Source organism: Corythoichthys intestinalis, chromosome 14, assembly GCF_030265065.1.
Source record: "Corythoichthys intestinalis isolate RoL2023-P3 chromosome 14, ASM3026506v1, whole genome shotgun sequence".
Classification (NCBI taxonomy): Eukaryota; Metazoa; Chordata; class Actinopteri; order Syngnathiformes; family Syngnathidae; genus Corythoichthys; species Corythoichthys intestinalis.
Genome location: NC_080408.1, coordinates 44,301,865 through 44,323,774, shown reverse-complemented (window position 1 = coordinate 44,323,774; position 21,910 = coordinate 44,301,865). Strand labels below are relative to the sequence as shown.

Below are 21,910 nucleotides of genomic sequence, written 5' to 3'. Positions count from 1 at the left end.
GTCTTAGTTTCTTGGAAGAAAGTGCTTATTAGTCTTAGTCATATTTCAGTCATTTCAAAATGTGTTCATCTTCGTCTAGTTTTAGTCGACAATTACTCAAAATTTTTCTTCTTCAAACTTCAAAAGTTTTAGTCCATGAATAATTGAAGAAATCAAAGGTTTCGAATGAACATTGACTGACGAGCACATAATTGGTAGAGTGTACAAGGACATCACCATCTTCGTGATGATAATATACACAGTCCTTAGGAAAACAGTACATTTTTTAATTAACTAAACTCACCTGGAGGCCACGAACTGAATGTAAGAGTTTTCCAAGATTTTAAGATGCTCACTACGCTAAATGCTAATACTAACGCGAATGCTATGCTAACGCTACAAGTTATATTTAGTGTGTGATGATCACTCAGCACAGACCTTTAAAGGCTATAGCAAGATGGCCTATCCAGCCAAGATAAGAAAACAAAAATTACCAAGCAGCACCTGACATGTGTTTCACAAAAGGAGCCTGGAGTGGACACACTCTTACTTACCGGTGTGGGACAGCAGGGCGGCACAGCACGTCACATGAGTGACACGACCAAACACTGCTACGATGCGTGCTAACTACACATACGATAAGAAAATGTCACACATTGTGAACTTATGACGGAAACTATAGCGAATTTTCAACTCGTTCTCGTCTCCTGAGATTAAAACTGGCATCCATCTTGTATAGTTTAGTCTCGTAAGACACGTTTTGAGCTCGTCATCGTCATGAAAAACTTGTTCATGTACGAAAAACAGGCCGATTCTAAAAGAATGTGCCAAAATCATCATGTGATAAATAAAGTGGTACCAGTTGATGCTGTTTTCGTGTCAAATTTGGTGGGTGGCGGCTTATAGTCAGGTAGTCTTATAGTGCAAAAATTACATTTCAAGTGCTCAAAGGTGGCCATCACAGGCACTTAAGTTGACCTACATTAAATAATACTTCAACACATTTGCCTATGCCAGTTTTGTAATGTTTTTCATTTTTGACATATCACGTCATGATTTAGGCACATTCTTTTTGAATCACCGTGTATTTTTGTTATCATCATTGTTGACAAAAACAACACTGCATGATTCCCAATAAACAGCTAAAAATCGTACCTACCTAGTAGGCATACAGTACATGCTGTTAGACTTATATTGTGCTAAAAAATTGAGCATGAAAACATTTTTGGGTCAAATGTTTTAGCTTTAAATCAGTTCCTCATTTTTTTCCAGTAACCCCAAATTCAATAAATTCCCCATTCTGTACAAAATTCTACAATTCCCATTACATGTTATTTGTGTACTTTTAAATCTAAAGCATCTAAAGCCCCCTGAAGAGAAATGAGATGATTTTTTAATAGATTTGAGCTAGGTGATGGTATCTGCCATGCTGAGTGGGATGGTGAAGGGATGCGGGGGATCAGGGGACTTTTTTTTTTTTTTTTTTTTTTTTTTTACAAAGTAACAGGGCACATCTGTTTCACAGAAGGAGCCAATGTGAAGCTGCATTAGTCATTTCTCTTGGCCAGACGCTGCCTTGTGTGAAGTGCCTTCAAAACCAACACTGGCGAGGGCCAAGGGCGTTGCTCGATATACACGTGTGCACGTTCATGTGCAAATATATGAACACACTTTTGTTTAGTGCTGCCAAATGTGTAACACTGATGGATGCCTAATGTGATGTGTGAATCCAAATGACGGACTATTTATTTAAAGGGTTGTTTTTTTTTTTTTTTTTAGCTGGTAGTCGGGTGAGCCAGGAACTTCGTTACACCAGGGAGAAGCAAGGTGAGGAGTCCATATTTACCTCACAGATGCTCATCCAGACCCCCAAAGAAGAGGGCACGGATATTCTTACCCAGGAGGCTTTGCTGGTGCACATGGAAGCTGCGCTGTCTGCCAGCAAGGTCCAGGTGTCACTGTTTGGAAAGTAAGTGGAGAGCTTTGTGAGCGATATCCTGTGTGTTATTTGATAAAAAGAGTTTATTTTGTTTATTTTTGTGTTTGCTCTCGTAGGTCGTGGGATCTCAACAAAATATGCTATAAATCCGGAGTCCCCATAATTGAAAATGTCATGATTGAAAGGGTAAGTTTCATCACACTTTATTATTTCGACCACTTGAACTTTTCCTCTTGACGCGAATGAAAATGTTGCTATTTTTCCGTTCCCAGATGATTGACAAGCTATTCCCATGTATGATAATCACCCCGTTGGACTGTTTTTGGGAAGGGGCCAAACTACAGGGAGGTTCTGCCTATTTACCGTAAGTGATGGAATACTTAAGCCCATAAACTTTTTAACGCCGTTTTTATTAGGTCTGGTTGCAAGGGACGTAATAATCTTTTCTAATTTGTGCTGTTATGTTAATGAATGACATCAGTGGGTAGAATCACAGCAGCTAGCGCCTGTTAGCCTATGAAAGATAGCTCTTTGCCCAAAAGCAAATGCAGGATTTCTGTCACAGAAACAGAGCAGCTAGCACCTGTTAGCCTACCAAAGATAGCTCTTTGCTCAAAAGCTAATCCAGGATATCTGTCACAGAAATAGATGGTAAAATGTTAAAATTTCATTTTACTGTCATACCTATTGCAAATTTACAGTAATGAGTTCCCCTTTTTACACATTAAAAGGGCATTTCTTATGTATTTTACAAAGCAAAGTTACATTAATGGGTTGTCACTTTTTTACTCGCGACTGTAACCTCGGCCTAAAGCTTAACTGCACCTCGTGCATGGCACGCATGCTTTTCAGAGTATCTGCGGGGTCTTAAAAAGGTAAAACAAAACAAAAAAAGTCTTAAATATAGTAATTTGAAGGCCTTAAAAACTCACAAAATGTCTTAAATACTATTTTGAAAGGTCTTAAAAATTGATTGACATTACTTTCATGGAGAACATATATAAACTTCACATTTGGGGAACATGTCCTGGTCATATCAGGTCATATGGGGGACATGTCCTGGTCATATTAGGTCATTTGGAGGGATATGTTCTGGTCATATCAAATCATTTGGGGACATTTTGTGTGACACTTCCTGGTCATATCTGGTCATTTCCTGTTGATTTAGAAACATTGTTTTTTTTTTTTCCATTATAAATGAATGGGAAATTTGGACGTCCAAGGCCGTCAATGGCATTAACTCACATATGCGCCGATGGAATCCAAGTACATTGGCATCAATAGAATTGACATACATGGCCGTCAATGGCATTAACCAACGTATTTTATCAAAGTATTTTACCAAAGTATTCATATCCAATGGATGTGAATGGGAAATTGAAACGTCCATGGCCAACAATGGTATTGACTTGATTTTTTTTTTTTGGGGGGGGGGGGGGTTCTTCTTTCACATTTGTTGGCTTTCAAACGTTTCCATTTTTGAGGACTTCTTGTGCTGCCCGGTCATTTTTGTTTGTCTTTTTTACATTTTTTTCTTAAACTGTATTCAAGATGGTCTGAAAAAAGTCTTAAAAAGTATTAAATTTAGCTTGTTGAAACATAGCAGAGACCCTCCTTGTATGAGCACGAACATAAAGCAACAAGGTTTTGACCCATCAAATCAGCACCAGAAACGTAAAAACAGTAGCAAGTCTTAAGTGGGTTAGAAATGTGTTTTTGCCCAGTGGAGACAAGGAAACAGCGCTGCTTCTATATCAATTAGCAATTAAGCTGACTCTAGGACACCATTGCAGATTTTTTTGACGGTGTTCATAACGTTAACCATAACCACACACTGTATGGAAGCATACAGTCAGGCTGTCAGTGGGCGCTGTGACTGACAGCAGTGGTCAGTAATAGAGTTCTTTTCGGGTTGGAGTAGTGGGGGGGTGTCCCGACAGAGAAATTCAAAAAGAGAAAGTGAGGCACCGAGGGAGAGATGGTGGGCTGGTAGAGGGAAGGAGGGCGGGGTGGTGGTGGTGGCAGGGGAGCCCTTTGGGTCAGACAATGGTAAGCATTCTTTTAGTTTACGAGTGAGTGTCCATCAGTGTAGGGGCCCCGGAGGAAGGAGGGAGGTAGGGTTGGGAGTTGGGGGTGCCCCGGCTTTGTCAGCTCGCGGCTAACACTCGCCATTCTCATGGTAATGCCCCCGCGCTCCCAGCTCCCCAAGTTGTCCAACAAATAAAATGGGCCGCATTCAAACCTCAAGTCCCTCGAGAAAGACACAGAGAGGCAACAAGACGGTTAACATTGGAGTCTGGGGCGTATTTTTTTTTTTTTTTTTTTTTTTATACTCCCTTTTCTAAAAGTTCTCCAGAGCCAGAAGTGATATTTCAATTGAGCGCTTCATTTATAAAAGAGACTATACGGCCGAGCTTTCTTTGCAAATTTGTTTATGTTCCCGTCAAGGGCCAACATTGTTATGCTCTCCCACTCCACTGGAGAGGGCCAAGTGTTTTGAATGTGCTGCACACTGCCTTCTCAGCATCTGTTGTTATTTATTTATTATTAATTGTTTTTGAAAATGGACCCATGGTTGTTCTTCTTACACTTCACGTCAGCTAAAAACTTTTTTTAAAAAAATAAAAATAAAAAAACAAGATAGTGAGAGGAAAAAGAGTGGGATGGAAAAATAATGTCAAATCACGTCATCTTTAGATGATCGGTCTCAGGTGAAAAAGATTTGGTTTTTAAAATGTATTTTTTTTCATTGTTATTTTGAAGTATTAAGTCATTGGCTGCCATTGACGGCGATAGATGTCCAGTCCAATTTGACTGTAGGGATGGAAGCTTTTATCGCCGTCAATGGCAGGGTAACATAATCACTAGATACCAGCCTTCGCAATTCAAATAAATTTAACGTCTATCACTGTCATTGGCAGTCAGTTTAGGGCTACAAGCAATAAAATAATCCAGAGGTTTAACGATGGTGGATGTCCCTGAGCCGATCAAGTGGTCGGAAATCAGGCTCATTTTTAGATCGCAGTCTGGTGAAAAAGGTTTCTATGAATTTTTTTTTATTTAAGGGCTACAAAGCAACCAGTGTTGTTTTTGGCAGGCCTTTTAATTTTCGTCTTAGTCTTTTGGACGATAACACTTATTAGTCTTCGTCATATTTTAGTCATCTCAAAATGTCTTTGTCTTCATCTAATTTTTGTCGACGAAAACTCAAAAGTAATTTTGTCTAGTTTTAGTCGACATCTACTAAAAATGTTTTCGTCTGCAAAATTTAAGAAATTTACTCCATAAATAAAGGTTTCCAACTACTTCGAATGAACCTTGACAGACAAGCACATATTGTAGCGTCTACAAGGACAAGGCCAACTTGGTGATGGTAATACACACTCAGCAGGAAAATAGTAGATTGATTTCAATTAATTAAACCCACCTGGACGCCACGAACTGTCTGTAAAAAAAAGTTGTCTGAGAGTTTAAGCGGCTATGCTAACGCTACAGTTTATATTTAGTGTGTGCTGATCACTCAGCACAAACCTTTAAAGGCTAAAGCAGTGCTTCTCATTTTTCTGTTACGCCCCCCCACGAACACGTATACAGTTCGGGCCCCCCCAACTCTCTGCCGCCACTGTAAATAGTACCATTTGTCTCTAAAATTGTTATAAGTAAACCTCTGCATAACACTGCCCTTTAATATTATAGGAAAGTTTTTATTTTTGCTGCAGGCAGTATCAGCTCCTTTGCTATGGTGTTGGGTTATTTTGCACTGAGCATGCTAACAGTGCACGCTGGTTTACTGCTGTAACATTGACAAAGAGGGACGATTGTTGGCAATGTTCGACACGTTTTCGCTGCTCAAGAAGCTCATCAATGTGATTGGTGTCTAATGTTTACCTGACGTCTTAATTGATTTGGTTTCCCGCTGTCCGCTGCAAACATTTTTTACACACAGTGAACAGCCTGGTCTTTCCTTGTCTCCTACTGTATTCTTTTCTGTGTGCTCTTATTCTCTTCAAAAATACTGCGCACACTCTGAAAATGAGAGCGCCACTGCCACCTACTGAGTGGGTTGGCAAGTACACTTTATTGTTGTACGGCAAAAAAGTATGTTTCACCGAGGTCACATGTGCCACCCCCGGCATGGCTCTGCTCCCACCTGTGTTGGGGGGGGGGGCACGCCCCGCTATTTGAGAAGTACTGGGCTAAAGCAACATTGTACATTGTCTCTGGCCAAGATAAGAAAACAAATCTTACCTGTGTGTGCAAGCGAGTGACACAACCACTCACACATTGTGAACATGTCACGGAAACGTGCGCATTTTCGTCTCGTTCTTGTCTAGTCAGACGAAAACTGGCACTCTGCTCATTATGTTTTAATCTCCCAAAACATATCATCATCATGTCGTCATGAAAAAAGTGTTCGTTGATGAAATCTTATCGTTATCTTTGACTAAAACAACGCTAAAAGCGACACAAAAAAGATATCGTCAAAAGAAACGAATGTATGCTTTGATCTGTGCGACATTTCGGGTGGAAATAAATGATGTTTTTTAGCTTTTTAATGGCTACAAAGCAACCATATGATCAGGATGGACAAAGATATTGTCGAAAGAAACAAAAACAAATTGTAATAAATTAATACATATATTGCCAAGGTATCGGATCGGTACTCGGTATCGGCAGATCTTAATTATTTCAAATATGTGACATGTACTTTGGTACGAAGTATTATCAGGGTTTAAAATTGACAATACTAAATTGTTTCTCCCAACCTGTTATTTTGATATTGATGTTTAAAATACACCCATGATTTTTTTTTTTTTTCTACGTTAACATTGCTGCATTTCAATCCTGTCTTGGAAGGAGTTCGTTCAAAAGGCTAATGTGGGTGTATGCAGATTCAAAAATGTCAAGAAGGGATACTTCGGTATTCTTCCCGGAATTGAAAGAGAAAGATATTCTAGCACAAGGTTGAACTTTTGACTGTATTTTTCCCCTTGTGCGTAGGTGAAACATATCAAGATGTTTAGGAGGCAGAGGTAATTGTTATGACTCGGTGCAGGGCATTGAGGAATGGAAGCCACCGTGCCTTTCCCCTGGGCATTGTGGCAGTGTGAAATGGGATAATAAAGGCCATTTCATCCTGTATCTGCTGAGGGGAGGGGAGCATTTAAGCGGACTAAAAGCGTTTTCGCTTAAACAGGGTGCACAAAGCGTTTAGTTTATAGCTCTTTGGATGTGTTTGGGTTGGTGTTGATTATCGTCGTTTGCTCCACAGGGGTATGCCAGACATCCAGTGGATGAACCTGGATCCAGTCAAGCTCATGGAGGAACTGAGTCAGTTCACGTCCCTGGAAGGATTTAAGGAGATGTTGGACAAAGCCCAGGTGGGATTTCACTTTACTTGCTGGTAGGATCGCCGTGATTTACCGTAGCGGATTAATGCATAGCCTGTTTTTGTATGGTTCTGCAGGTTGGACATGCCTATATGAACAGGCCTTGTCTGGATCCATCAGATCCTGACTGCCCTGCCAGTGCTCCCAACAAGGAACAATTAGAGGTATGGACGCACCCAACACATAATTTACTGGGATGGAGCGCACTATCCAAGTGGCTCATCATTTCTTTATCCCTTGTAGTCTCCTGACATCACCGGACGCCTGCGAGGCGGTTGCCATGGTTTTAGCCGGAAGTTTATGCACTGGCAGGAAGAGCTGATCCTGGGAGGGCGCATGAAGAACACCCAGGATGCTTTGATGAGGTGAGTTTAAGCTCCTCCCCATATTCCAGAGAGTTCATATTCTCAGGTGCAGGTGCGAAAAGCTGTCCTGGCATCGACTCCCCTTATAACTGTGGAATTTTTTAACTGATTTTGTGACTAAAGTCAATTTACTCAAATGTCAAATTGTATTTTAAATCTCTGTACGCACTGTATACTGTGATACCTTGAGTCGCAAGTGTCCCAAGTTTTTTGTGTTGAAAGCAAAAACGCTGGTGGCACACTAAAAAAAATCTGTCTAGAACATATTAATAGCACTTAAATCAATTACAAAAAAAGCTTAGAATAAAATTTTGCTGCTTCGAGTATTCGTTTAAGTAGAGTGGTGTTGTAATGATTTATCGGGTGGATACACTGCCCTCTAGTGGCAACAGTGAATATAATATAACTTATTTTACATGGCTGAATCCAGCTGCTCCCTGTTAAGACCAACATAAGGAGTTTTTTTTTTTTTTTTAGCTAATATGTTTTTATTATGCATTCGTAATTTATTGTATAGGTATTTTTAGCCGTTTTATGTGGGAATATGTGGCTGAACGATTTGTTATGAGAATTGTAAGAAAAATTTTTTAAAAGTTAGCATTTCATTGTATTTAAGCCAGCGAAATTTTGCTATGCAAGTTAGCCAATTGTTGTTTTCTTGTACTTAGATCTTCATTTATTTTATTATTATTATTATTTTTTATACCGTTGGAGGCTAAGATCATGTATCATAATTTGTTTGTAAATGAAAGTGCAATCCTGCATAGTTTGAAGAAACACTCAGGGATTTTTTTGTATTCACATTTAATGCTCTTTTGAAAGTGCAGTCTTAGCTGGCCTGTTTTACTATACATCTCCTAAAATGAATTCTGCAACGCATTAAATGTTCGTAATTCGATCATTCAAACTAACTAGTTGATAGATTAATCGACTAATAAAATAATCGATTGCTGCAGCGCTATTGCCATAGATGCCCACAGTGGCTCTACCAGCGAGACGTCACATCAATAACAACATTATGCCAGTCAGACGTAACAATACCGATCACGCCTGTTCAATCACGTGGTGTCTGCAAAAAATGAACTATTTTCACACACCATCAGCATTATTTAAAGCGCGAATTACAACCTCTCTACCAGTTTTCATTTATTACCGATATAATACTGAAAACCGTAGATATGATGGTTTTAATTACATGGTAGGAAAGGTGTTTTCCTCCACTAGCGAGCCTTCATGCTCTTTGAACGGGTGATGTTTCATTTCTCTAGTTTTACCTGGTCGCAGTTCGATCATTTTTGTATATTTCTTGGCCTAATATGGTCATGTATGTAATAGGTTATTGTACGGTATAATAATAACAGTTTATATCGATGACATGCAGAGAGAAAAAATACACCATTGTTTCCCAAAAAATCAGACATTGTAAGCAGTTACTCATTACTTGAGTATTCTTTTCACCAAATACTTGTACTTGAGTACATTTCTTTGGATGACTACTTTTACTTGAATAATATTATTTCGAAGTAACGCTAATCTTACTTAAGATTTTTGGCTACTTGACAACACAAAAAGAATTCACATTTTTTCCTGAGTGAGTGTTTCAATAAGACGCTCACCCTTTTACTGTGCCTTCATCTGCACTTGGATTTAAAAATCGCGCCGACCGCATTGGGTCCGGGCCCAAAATACAACCTACTTGGGCTCCGAGCTGCTGTGATGTGAATGAAAGAGGATTCTCATCCCACTCACGTTTAATTTACGATCATTTTTAGAGCAGCGCTGCCGCTCGTCTGGCTTGTGCCAAGAAAACCTTTTCTGTCGTCTGGGATGTCGGCCCAGAAAAGAGCAGACTGACCAGATAACACTAACACCTGCTTTCTTAGAAGCACTTCTAAACTCTGGGGACAAAAGTGTGGCTAAATTTATTGTCTTTTTGGTGTTCTTTTATTTCTCTATAGCGCGGAGGCTCTTCAAACCATGTTTCTGTTGATGAGCCCTAAACAGCTGTACGAGCACTTTAAAGATGACTACGAAATCCACGACATCAACTGGAATGAGGAGAAGGCTACAGCCATCTTGGAGTCATGGCAACGGAAGTTCGTGGAGGTAGGGAAGGCATTGGTTAATATTATGTATTAAGGGGTGTCAAATATACGGTCCACGGGCCAAAAGCGCTCCCTCAGCGGGTCCAGTCCGGCCAGCGGGATTGTTCAGCCTGACAGGCATGTTGTATCCAATTCATACTGTACAGGGGCGCTGGAAGTCACTAACGGCATGAAGTACTAAGGACCTTGTTTTATTTTTCCCATCCAAAAACAGCTGTTTTGGTCCAAATTTGTGATGCTCGCTCTTTTTCTCCAAACGAGGCGTGCAAAATGGCAGTTCACACGCATGCTGGATAGTTTACATACTACTACTAGGCTACTACAAAGGAAGCGTTCCATTTCACCTACAATGTGTGCTGGAGTTTTTGTATTGGAAATAAAAGCATCAATGTTTATAATGCAAATCCCAGCAGCTAGACGGTGCAGTGACACACAAACACATTTGAAAACTAAAAGGTTCAATAAGCCTCCGTTTAGCACCCACTTTTCACAACACAGGGCTCAACAAACAATATTACGCCTACAATGCAAGCGTGTCCTGCAGCTACAGTAACTTTCCCTCGCTGGGCACTATTATAGACTATCATTGTCATCTTCATTTTTGACATTCAATTGAATTTTAGAAAATGTTGCTGTTTTTGTGAAGAAAAAATGACTAATTTGTTTTTGCGCCTTCTTAATAGCACCTTATTCAACGTCACTTGGTTGCAAGCCAGGTATCAGGAGGTGTTATTAACATGTTATTAACCACAAAAAACCTTTTCTCAACATCTATATTTAATCCCCAAAGTTGTATTGCGTTATTCATTTATATCGCTATTTAAATATGTTTTATTTATTTTTAACCAAAAAAAAAGAATCTAACCAAACACTTTTTTTCTCCCTAACACCAGGAGGTGCTGCAGTTGCAGCACTCACTTCCTGCACCACTGATACTGTACATACAAAACATACAAAATTTATGTTATCAAGTGCGTGCACTACTGCACTTAGCACTTTCCGCAGTTACATTCATTCATTCGCCCACTCACGATCAAAATGGCAGCCGATGAGTTAGCAAGGAAGTGACCCAAAAATATCCCAAATCCAACAGGAAGCAGCTAGGAAATGCCCGAAAAATCAACAAGAAATGATTCAAAATTTACGGGAAGTGACCTGTGATCTCTTAAACTTACAAGAAAGTCACACAAAATGAACGCATTATCTGCCATTGACAACAATAGACGTCCAATTCGCTTCAGCTGGAAGGACTGGCTGTAATTGCTCATCTTTCAGTGCCATTGACGGCGCTAGACGTTCAATTAATTTTGACATAAACTAGTCCTCCTCACATGAGATCTAATTGCCGTAAAATGTGGCCCACAAACCAGAATGAGTTTGACACCCCTGATGTAAAGTTTTGGTCTACTTAAATAAAAAAAATCGAACTAAATTTTTAGAGGGAGCTTTGGATGTACCTGGAAAACTTTTAAAACACAGACCGTTTTTATGCATTTTAAACCACGGTAGCATTTATATAAACACTCGTCTCTGTAGTCATACAATGAGGAGATATTTCCATGTTCTTACGCACACTCTCACTCGTGTTGGAATTTCGTCAGCTTCCTTGTAAGCAAATCGCGGAGCTGTGTGTGCGTGTGTGTGGTAGGCCAATCATCTCTCACTGTCAGAGCCCTCGTTATGGGAACAAGCTGTTGCTCTGATAGCTGACACCCTGACTGTGGGGCTAAGCGGAGAGGGCGGGAGGGCGAGCGAATATGTTTATTTGGGGGAAGGTATCGCAACATCACACTGTAAAAAAAAATATATATATATATAAAAATAGGATAAGACAGTGCAAGAAACCACAATCTAATTTGAAAATGTAACGATGATATATGACCAGAAAAAGCTGAGTCGCGTTCATGGCGGCCTTCTGAGTCATGTGATCCCTATTCCTTTCACCTTTGACACCGCAACCTCTGGCATCTGTGCTCATTACTCCTTGGTTGTCATACTTACACACTCTAGCACATGTGAAAACACACACACACACACACATTTGTGATCTCTTTCAAAGGGTTATTTTTTAGTTTGGGGGGGTGCTCTTAAATACGACGGCGCTGAAAGGGACATGCAAGCGCTGGTGGTACTGGACTCTTTCATGTTAAATAAACAACGTGCAGAATGTATGTAATGGCATCCAACTCAGCGCTTATGTGTAATGCTAATAGCATTTGGACAGGCCGACGTGAGCTAAACAGGAGATTTGAAAGCACTTTGCTGGGGCTTGTGCTGATTTATCGCTGTTTATCCCTCAGGTGGTCCACCAGAGTATCCCGTCTAACTCCAGTCAGTCCATCCACGCCTTCTCTACCACTACTCTCAACGATATCATGAAGTCCTTCTCCGATGTCAGCGTCCTACGGGTTGCCGGAGGCTACCTGCTTATGGTGAGCGTAGAAATTGATTTGTCCATCAATTTCAACTGAGACCACTCCAATCGTCGGATTACTGAAGATTTAACACACATTTGCCTCTCCCCAGCTGGCTTACGCCTGCGTGACCATGCTGAGGTGGGACTGTGCCAAGTCCCAGGGCGCCGTGGGGTTGGCCGGCGTGCTGCTGGTGGCCCTGTCGGTCGCTGCGGGACTCGGTCTCTGCTCCCTGCTGGGACTTTCCTTCAATGCTGCTACCACTCAGGTAACAACATGGACAAGTACTCATTTATCCGACAGCAAAGAGGGGCTGTTTTTTTCATTTTGATGAGGGTCATGCATTTAGCATCTGGGACTTCAGTGGGGACGAAAACAATAGTAGTAGTAGTCAATGATGGCACTAACGCCCATACATTCATTACGTTACATACATAGAGAAACTACCTTTTGCTGTTTTTCATTTTCTCACTATATAACAGCCCTATAGCTATTGTACTAGCATAACCCAAGTTTATATAAATTGATCCAAGTGAAAAGTTTCCCCTGCAACGTGGTTGCACGTGAGTCTATCTGTCATTTTATAGATGTCTCTGCCGCTCTCTGTGAGAGAAACCGCTATCTGTGATGGTATCTGTTGACAGCTTTGTGCTTTCAAACTAGCCTTGGACTCCACATGGTTCTTCTCACTCTAACATGAATGCAGCATGTCACAGAAAACGTTATTGACTGGTTAGCATAGGGCAATAATTAATTATACCCACCTGGACGCCACAAACTTTATGTAAAAAAAGGTGTCAGAGGGTTTAAGAGGACGTTCGCCAAATGCTATGCTAACGCTACGAGTTACATTTAGTGTGTGATGATCTCTCAGCACAGACCTTTAGAGGTCAAAGTAATATGCATATTCTCTCTGGGCAAGATTAGAAAACAAATCTGAAGGAGATTGTACCTTTTCTCGTAGGCACCGTCTAACTCAGGGGTGCCCATTACGTCGATCGCGATCGACCAGTCGATCGCAACGCTAGTGTGGGTAGCTCGTGGCATCAAAAAAAAAAAAAAAAAAAAAAAATTTTTTTTTTTTTTTTTTTTTTTTATGTACATAGTTAATTATGTTATGTGAGCAAACATAATTTACAGTCCATTTTTTATTTATATTTTTTTAAATGTACAGTTATTTGTGTTTTGTGAGCAACATAACCTCATATGTTGCTCACAAAGCATAATTACTGTAACTGTACATTTAAATTTTTTTCTTTTTTTAGTTCATCCTCCTCTCTTAAGGTAGATCGCGGGAGGTTGTCTCATTTAAAAGTAGATCTTGGAGCAAAAAACATTGAGCACCCCTGGTCTAACTGTTTGCATTACTCTAACACACCCAATATAAAATAAATAGCACTTATGCCATAGTTTAAGGAAAACAAGCTGAATATAGGGCATAAGAGATAAACAACGCCTTCTTATCTTGGAAGCCCAGCGCGTTTGTCATACAACTTACTGAGCAAGATTGACGCTGACAAGCCCACGTCTGCACCACCAAGTCTCGCAATTAGTTCTCCCGGACAGTCCACAACAAATGGTGGGACGTTCTGTCCTAACACAAGGAACACAGGAGAACACCCGGTACCTAACTGATAACACGACTGACAAGACTCCAAGAGCCCCGTTGACGCTGAGGTGGCAAAATCCACATCCTCGTTGCCCGGACAACAGTAATTGCCGAATCCTCCTGTCCAATCCACAAACAGACAATAATCCCAAACAAACCCTTCTTCCTGCCCACGGCCCACCCCGCGAGAGCTTTCAAAAGACTGAATGTTTAACGAAGCGTTGTCATTTTTCTCGGGAACTTTTATTGACATACGATAGGGTGACCTTGCCTCCCCGCCTGATTGTTTCTGTTTCGCCTTGCCATTTTCATCTGTGTCGATTCGAATAAATTGTCAACTTCTTGGTGAGCCTTCTTAAAACCTTTCAAGATGGAGTAAGTACAAAGGGTTAAGATTAAGGTGAACGCGCAGAGTTTGCCCTTCCGGCCGGATTGCCGGGGTCTCCCCGGACCGGACCGTTGGATCTGCGCCAGCTCGGGTCCGGCGGTTCGGCTGGCGTGATTCCGGCGATCTGGCTAGAAAGTCAGATTCCTTCAAATCTTATTGTGTGTGCAAGCCTTTAGAGGAGAGGACATTGATGAGTTGGCGGTGGGGTGTACATGAATGACACAACCAGACACTGCCAAGATGCAGGCTAACGACACATAAAACGTCACACATTGTGATCATGTGACGGAAATTATTGCGCATTTTTGTCTCGTTCTTGTCTCGTCACACGAAAACTGGCACTCGTCTAGTTATGTTTTAGTCCCCCAAAACACGCTTTTAGCTTGTTATCATCTCATCAACGTCATAAAAAGTGTTCGTTGATGAAATATTTTCGTTATCGTCGACGAACACAACAGTGCTACAAAGTGACAAGAATACTGAATACCGTAGACAAATATTTGAATTTAGGATGTAAATCAAAGTCAGAAGACATTACTATTGGATGTAAAAACTGCGTTGGGATGCCGAGTACTCTGTCTGACCCTTTGTGTTACTCATCCCAGGTGCTTCCCTTCCTGGCACTTGGAATTGGTGTGGATGACATGTTTCTTTTGGCTCACTCCTTCACAGAGGCCGGGACTAACATTCCCTTTAAGGTAAGTTTCCGCTTCAGTCCTTTTCTTCTTCTCCTCTAAGATGTGTTCCGTCTCCCAGGAACGAACCGGAGACTGCTTGCGTCGCACGGGCACCAGCGTGGCTCTGACTTCCATCAACAACATGATCGCTTTCTTCATGGCTGCCCTTGTGCCTATTCCAGCCCTGCGAGCTTTCTCCTTACAGGTATGCACTTTCTGTTTTTTTTTTTTTTTTTTTTTTTTTAATATAGTATGCAAAGAAATAAACACAATTGCGCCACAAGAGGTCCACGGCTCCTTTGAAAATGAAAGTGATAACTTAAGAGGGGACATTTATTCAGAGCAGGGAAAGCCTTTGTTCCAGTTTTTATTGCCGCTGCACCGACAGCGGCAACTTTTTCTTTTTTCTAAGGGTGTGTTTGTGCAATGTGGAAGAGTCACAGCAAACTAGAGAGAGAACTAGAGGGGAGCGCTCGGATCCGTATATCACCAGTTCGTCGTTGCGCTCCGCTCTGATCTGTGACTTAACAGTGGGTGGTCCACAACACACAAATACACACTAGTGGTAGTAGACACAGTGCAAACTGCAGCCAGTCAGGACGTCAGCTCAGGGGTGGGGGGCTGCAGAAGGCTGATGGTTTCGCTCAGACTCACATCATATATGTATATTTTTCCTACCCCCTCCTCCCTGCTATCTCTCTTACTAATAGTTTTAGAGCTTTACCTTCTGGTCTGTTTCTCCTTGCATGGCCTGCTTAGTGTTGCTGGCCCTCTGTTTAGAACACGGATGTCTAACTTGTTTTTATCGTGGGCCACATCATAGTTATGCTTGCCCACAGAGATCCCGGTCAAATATATATGCAGTATTTATAGTGAATATATGTATATTGTCAGGGTGTAACGGTCTGCTAAAAATCACAGTTTGGTCCGTATCCGTGTCTCTCAAAATTGCTTATTTTGGGTGTAAACACAAACATATTTTCTGATAAACAGGCGTTTTAATAGCTTAAATATTTTCTTTGGAGGAATGTTCAGCATCAACAAGTGCTCATTTTAAGGAATTACTGTTTTTTTCGCACTATAAGGATCACCTGACTATAAGTCGCCACCCACCAAATTTGACACCAAAACGCCATTTGTTTCATAGATAAACCACACTGGACTATAAGCCGCAGCTGACCTCACTGTATTATGGGATGTTTACACCAAGATATTAACTGGTAACACTTTATTACCATACGACTGTCATAAGACCAAATGAACCACCATTAAGCTTTGAACCAATTGGCTTCTTAGCTTCTTTGCTTCAAGAACCTTTATCTGGCCATCAGTGCTCCCTTGGGGGAGACAGTCAACCTCTGCTGTTAACACTCTTGTCGTCCAACATGCCTCCTAGCATGCAATGCCGCGCTACAGATGTAAATAATCAAAATTCATGTTCTGTGCTAATTATTTATTCAGTTACTGTTGTAGTTGTTTCATTAATTGATAGTTATGGTATTTGGTAACGCTTTATTAATAACAGTGGCGTCACAAGACTGTCATGAGACAATCATAATTATGACATGACACTGTCATGAGCATTAATGAATGCTTATAACAGATGTCGTTTAGTGTTATCCGGCAAACTATCTCACTTTTGAATGGATGTAAAAGATCAGAGCTGGACATAAATGAAGTGACATAATTTGCCGGATGACACTTAATGACATCTGTCATAAGCTTTGAGTAATGCCCATGATAGTGTCATGACATAATTATGACGGTATTATTACAGTCTTATGATGCCGCTGTCAAATAAGGTGTTACCAAATACCATAACTCGCAATAATGAAACACCTGGAACAGTAACTCAATTAATAATTAGCACTGAACATTAATTTTGATTGTTATCAGCCACGCTGCAATGCATGCTAGGAGGCATGTGTTACCTATTAACCCAAATCAATCAACAAATAAGATGCACTGGACTATAAGCCGAAGGATTCAAAATGAAGGAAAAAAGTAGTGGTTTGTGGGCCGAAAATTACAGTAGTGATGCAGACAAATACGACAGTAACATTTTAAACAGTAAGAACTGTAGTGCCAATGTTAGAAAAATGTCTTGTCTACTAATACTATTGTGGCATAAAGTGGGCCTGAACTTGGTTATTGCTGTTCACAGAGTGTGTTTCAGTGCCATTGACAACAAAAGACATCCACTCCATTCGAAATGGGAGGGCTGACAATGATATCTGATAGTCAGTTCAAATGAATAGGACATCTCACTCAGCGTTGCGATTTTACATTACATTCTCAATTTCATTTTTTACAGGCGGCCATCGTGGTGGTGTTTAATTTCGCCATGGTGCTGCTCATCTTCCCCGCCATACTCAGCTTGGACCTCCACCGGCGCGAAGACAAGCGCTTGGACGTCCTGTGCTGTCTGTACAGCCCTTGCGCCAACCGGGTCATCCACCTGTCCCCGCACGAGCTGTCGGAAGGTGCCGAGCAGAGCCAGGCTTCGGCCTCGCACCAGTACACGACGGGCTCCACCATCACCACCAGCACGCAGATCACCACTACGGTGCAGGCGTTCACACAGTGCGACGCCGCCGGGCAGCACATCGTTACAATCCTGCCTCCTACCTCGCAGATCTCAACCAGTCCAACTTCCATAATCCTGTGTCCTACCTCTCATTCACAAGGTAAAAAGGCGGTGATAACAACCTACTGACAAGGTAATTTGATCTGTTGTAATAGTTCTCATGTTTTAACCCCCTCTAGCTATTACACCTACGCCACCTACACCTGTTCAGGATCCCTACGGTTCCCAGCTCTTCACCCCAACATCCAGCTCCACCCGAGACCTCCTAGCCCAAGTGGAGGACTCCAAATTGGGCAAAAAGTGCGTCCCGCTCCCATTCCTCCACTGGAACTTGTCCCACTTCGCCAGGGAGAAATATGCCCCGTTTCTTCTAAAGCCCAAAAGCAAAGCCATCGTTGTCATCCTCTTCCTGGGACTCCTCGGCCTCAGTCTTTACGGGACCACCATGGTGCATGACGGCCTCTACCTGACGGACATTGTTCCACGCGACACCAAGGAGTACGACTTCATCGATGCCCAATTCAAATACTTCTCCTTCTACAACATGTATCTGGTCACCACGGACGGATTCGATTACGCGCGCTCACAGAGACTTCTGATCCAACTACACAACGCCTTCAACTCGGTCAGATCTGTGGTCCGAGACAGCGACGGCAAACTGCCCCGCATGTGGCTTCACTACTTCCAGGACTGGCTCAGAGGTACGCTATTGTACACTTTTAGATGGGGTGAATTTGCAGGTTTTTTCAGGTGTGGTAATCCCAGGAGTGAATGAGCAAGTGGGGGTTGAGTGTGAAGGGTGAGTGAAAGTTCAGTCGCCATGTTTACCCCCATCCACCTGGGCTCAGGGGTGGAGTGGTAGACAGATTGGGGTGAGGTCAGAGGTTATCTTTTGCATGTGCGTGTGCGCGTGTTTGTGCGTTTCCTTAGGGTAGAACATGTCAGAGGCCCAGTCAGGAGGAAGTAATAGCTAACAATTCGATCAAAACCAGCTGCCCAAATAAGACAGAAACGTTTTCTTTCGTTATTTATGTTTTTTAACACCTATACTCAGCAGAAATTAAAACAACAAAACACTCCAATCTTTTAACATTGCTTTTACAGGTCTTCAGGCTGCTTTTGACGCAGACTGGCTGGCGGGGAGGATCACTTCAGACAGCTATCGGAACGGCACAGAAGACGGCGCCTTAGCGTACAAGCTCCTCATCCAGACCGGATCCAAAAAAGAACCCTTCAATTACAGCCAGGTAAGATGAGACGTCGCTTCTGTCTTCCACTGCGAACATCTCTGTTGGGTGCCGCCTCTGACGAAATGCTCCTTTTGTAGCTGACTTCTCGCCGGCTGGTAGATGCAGAGGGTCTCATCCCACCTGAGGTGTTCTACATTTACCTGACCGTGTGGGTTAGTAACGACCCTCTGGGCTACGCTGCCTCCCAGGCAAACTTTTACCCCCATCCCAGAGAGTGGATTCACGACAAGTACGACACCACAGGGGAGAATCTGCGCAGTAAGTCTCTGAGACCTATCCTATTCTTTCTAGTATTTTGCAACGTTTAGCATCTGTGAATGTAACATATTAACAGCTATTCAGATAACTGTAGCCTTTGTAACTCGTTTATCAAACTCTTGATCTTAATCCAATTTACGACCAAATCCATAAAAGTCTTCATCTTCAGAATCATTCCTAAACAATTTCACCAACACTTCAGAAGCAGCAGAAACAAGTTCAATAACGCTATTAACGCATTAGCTAGCGATAGATGTCCAACAATAATAACACCGGAGCAGTGTTGATTTTCGCAGCCCTTTTAATTTTCGTCTTAGTCTTTTGAACAAAAATACTTTATGATCTTAGTCATATATTTGTCATTTCAAAATGTGTTTGACTTCATCTAGTTTTAGTCAACGAAAACTTTTAAAAGTTTTAGTCGACATGTACTCAAAAGGTTTTCGTCTAGAAACTTCGTTTTAGTCCATAATTAGATAAATAAATAGGTTTCCAACAATTTTAAATGAACATTGACGGATGAACACTTATTTGTAGAGTCTACAAGGACATCACCATTTTCGTGATGATAATACGGAAAACTATTCAATTAATTTGAATACACTCACCTGGACACCACGAACTGTATGTAAAAAGTTTCCAAGAGTTTAAGACTACATGCTAAATGCTAATTCTAACGGGAACGCTATGCTAATGCTTCAAGTTACATTTAGTGTGCGATGATCACTTTGCACAGACCTTTAAACTAAAACAACATGGCATATCTAGCCAAGATAAGAAAACAAAACAAGCAGCACCTGACATGTTTCACAAATGTCTGGAGCCTGGAGAAGACACACGCTTATTCACCGGCCGGTGAGTGAGCGTGTGTGTTTGGGGGCTCAGCACGTCACATGAGTGACACCACCAAACACTGCCATTATGCGTGCTAACTACACATACAATGAGAAAACCTTAAACATTGTGAATTTATGACAGAATCTATAATTTCCCAAGATACGTTTTTAGCTCGTCATCGTCATGAAAAAAAATATTCATTGAAGAAATATTTTCGATATTGTCATTGTTGATGCAAACAACACTGCTAAGATACTCCTTCTCATCCTTGCAGTTCCGGCCGCAGAGCCTCTAGAATTTGCTCAGTTCCCGTACTACCTGAACGGGCTGCGGCAAGCCAGCGACTTCGTGGAAGCTATCGAGAGCGTGAGGGCCATCTGCGACGAATTTAGCCGCAAGGGCGTGTTCAACTACCCCAACGGATATCCGTTCCTCTTCTGGGAGCAGTACATTAGCCTCCGACATTGGTTCTTATTGGCCATCAGCGTGGTGCTGGCGTGCACTTTCCTGGTTTGCGCTCTGCTCCTCCTCAACCCGTGGACCGCCGGCATCATCGTAAGTCCCTCGCGCTGTCTTCAATATAATTTACCCCCTTTCCTTCCCGTTTGTCTTTCCTCTCAAGCCGTTCGGCACAGCTCAATAACGTCGTCCGACGGGGGGCCCCGCTGGCTCTACAGAGGGCCGGTGCGCACACACATACGGGGGACCTTTGTCATTCTAATGTAGGCAGGGCCGGCCTTAGAAAGGGGAATGCTAAGGAGCGAGAAAGACTTTGCCCTCCCAAAGCCTCTACCTCTAACTCCATCACTGCTTTTGTCAGCGGGAGAACGAGAGGCTCTGAGGACAGGACGGATCTGCCCAGTCGCGACCTTGGCCCGCTCGACCCATCCATCAGAGAGATGTGTGAGCCAGAAAAAGGGAGACAGTCTTGAGTCGTTAGAAAACGTTTCACACACAAGCTGGTGCCCACCCACCCCCCTACAACTGCATGTCCACAGACATTTTAGGGGGTGGGCCGGAGCACAACAACAGTTGCAGCTTCTGCTGGAATGTTTTTAATTGGACTGAAATCAGACACACACATACATGCGTGCATCCGTTCGCCTTTGGAAGCTTTCAGTCAGCTTGTATGTGGTCGGGCTGTAACACGGTTTTTATCATTTGACCGCGAATTTAACCGCGGACACCCATCGTGATCAAAAGCTCTTAGAAACTACTTTCTTGTCTATAATTGCACCAGTAGGGATGTTGTACATCATTGTAAACTGGTGCCTTGAGATAAGAATTTGATTTGTTCTGTGACCTTGTTCGTAAATGAAAGTGCACGTATCGCAAACGGAAATGCAGTGAACCATTCTAGTCAGTTACTGTAATTTTTGGACTATAAGTTGCAGTTTTATTCATAGTATGACTGGGGGTGCGCCTTTTACTCCGGAGCGACTTATGTGTGAAATTATTAACACATTATTATATCATTTCACATGATATTTTGGTGTTTTGAAGTGACACTGATGGTTTGGTAAACTTATTAGCATGTTCTTTATTCTATAGTCATCTGAATAACTCTTAATAGCTATGTTACGTTAACATACCGGCCACGTTCGCATTTCGTTGTTCATGCATCATGCAACATTATCATACCGTACACTTATTCAGCATGTTGTTCTCTATTGTATTTTTATTTTTAAATTGCCTTTCAAGATGATATATCTGTTCTATGTGTTGTATTTTATCAAGTGAATTTCCCCCAAAAATGCGACTTATACTCCGGTGCGACCTATATGTTTTTTTTTTCCTCTTCGTTGGGCATTTTATGGCTGGTGCGACTTTTACTCAGGTGCGACTTATGGTCCGAAAAATACGGTACTCGAAAAAAATGAATCTTGAGGTTACCGTTTTCGAAAAACATACTCTATAAAACATAACTTTATTTTTTTTAAAAAGTGTTTTAACTAGAGATTGACCGTTTATCGGCCAGGGCGATTGTCAGCGCTGATATTTGGAATTTTGACATATCCGTATCGGCCTTTTTTTTTTTTTTTTTTTTAATCTGAGGGCTGATATGAAAAAATCAATTTAAAACTGGGTTATATATTTGTTATTTCTATGATT

The 21,910-nt window shown here is 41.7% G+C and overlaps 1 protein-coding gene across 1 annotated transcript in view; it reads left to right on the top strand.

Moving 5' to 3' along the window:
* Positions 1–21,910, top strand: part of ptch2 (patched 2) — a 58,329-nt gene that overhangs the window by 21,201 nt on the left and 15,218 nt on the right. Inside the window, exons 3-18 of the mRNA XM_057858395.1 lie at positions 1,759–1,948; positions 2,035–2,104; positions 2,191–2,282; positions 7,191–7,299; positions 7,386–7,472; positions 7,552–7,673; positions 9,632–9,779; positions 12,079–12,210; positions 12,305–12,460; positions 14,795–14,887; positions 14,946–15,071; positions 17,181–17,553; positions 17,633–18,154; positions 18,558–18,700; positions 18,781–18,961; positions 20,073–20,353. Of these exons, the coding sequence (XP_057714378.1) occupies positions 1,759–1,948; positions 2,035–2,104; positions 2,191–2,282; positions 7,191–7,299; positions 7,386–7,472; positions 7,552–7,673; positions 9,632–9,779; positions 12,079–12,210; positions 12,305–12,460; positions 14,795–14,887; positions 14,946–15,071; positions 17,181–17,553; positions 17,633–18,154; positions 18,558–18,700; positions 18,781–18,961; positions 20,073–20,353 (2,825 nt within the window). The remainder of the gene's footprint in view (positions 1–1,758; positions 1,949–2,034; positions 2,105–2,190; positions 2,283–7,190; positions 7,300–7,385; positions 7,473–7,551; positions 7,674–9,631; positions 9,780–12,078; positions 12,211–12,304; positions 12,461–14,794; positions 14,888–14,945; positions 15,072–17,180; positions 17,554–17,632; positions 18,155–18,557; positions 18,701–18,780; positions 18,962–20,072; positions 20,354–21,910) is intronic.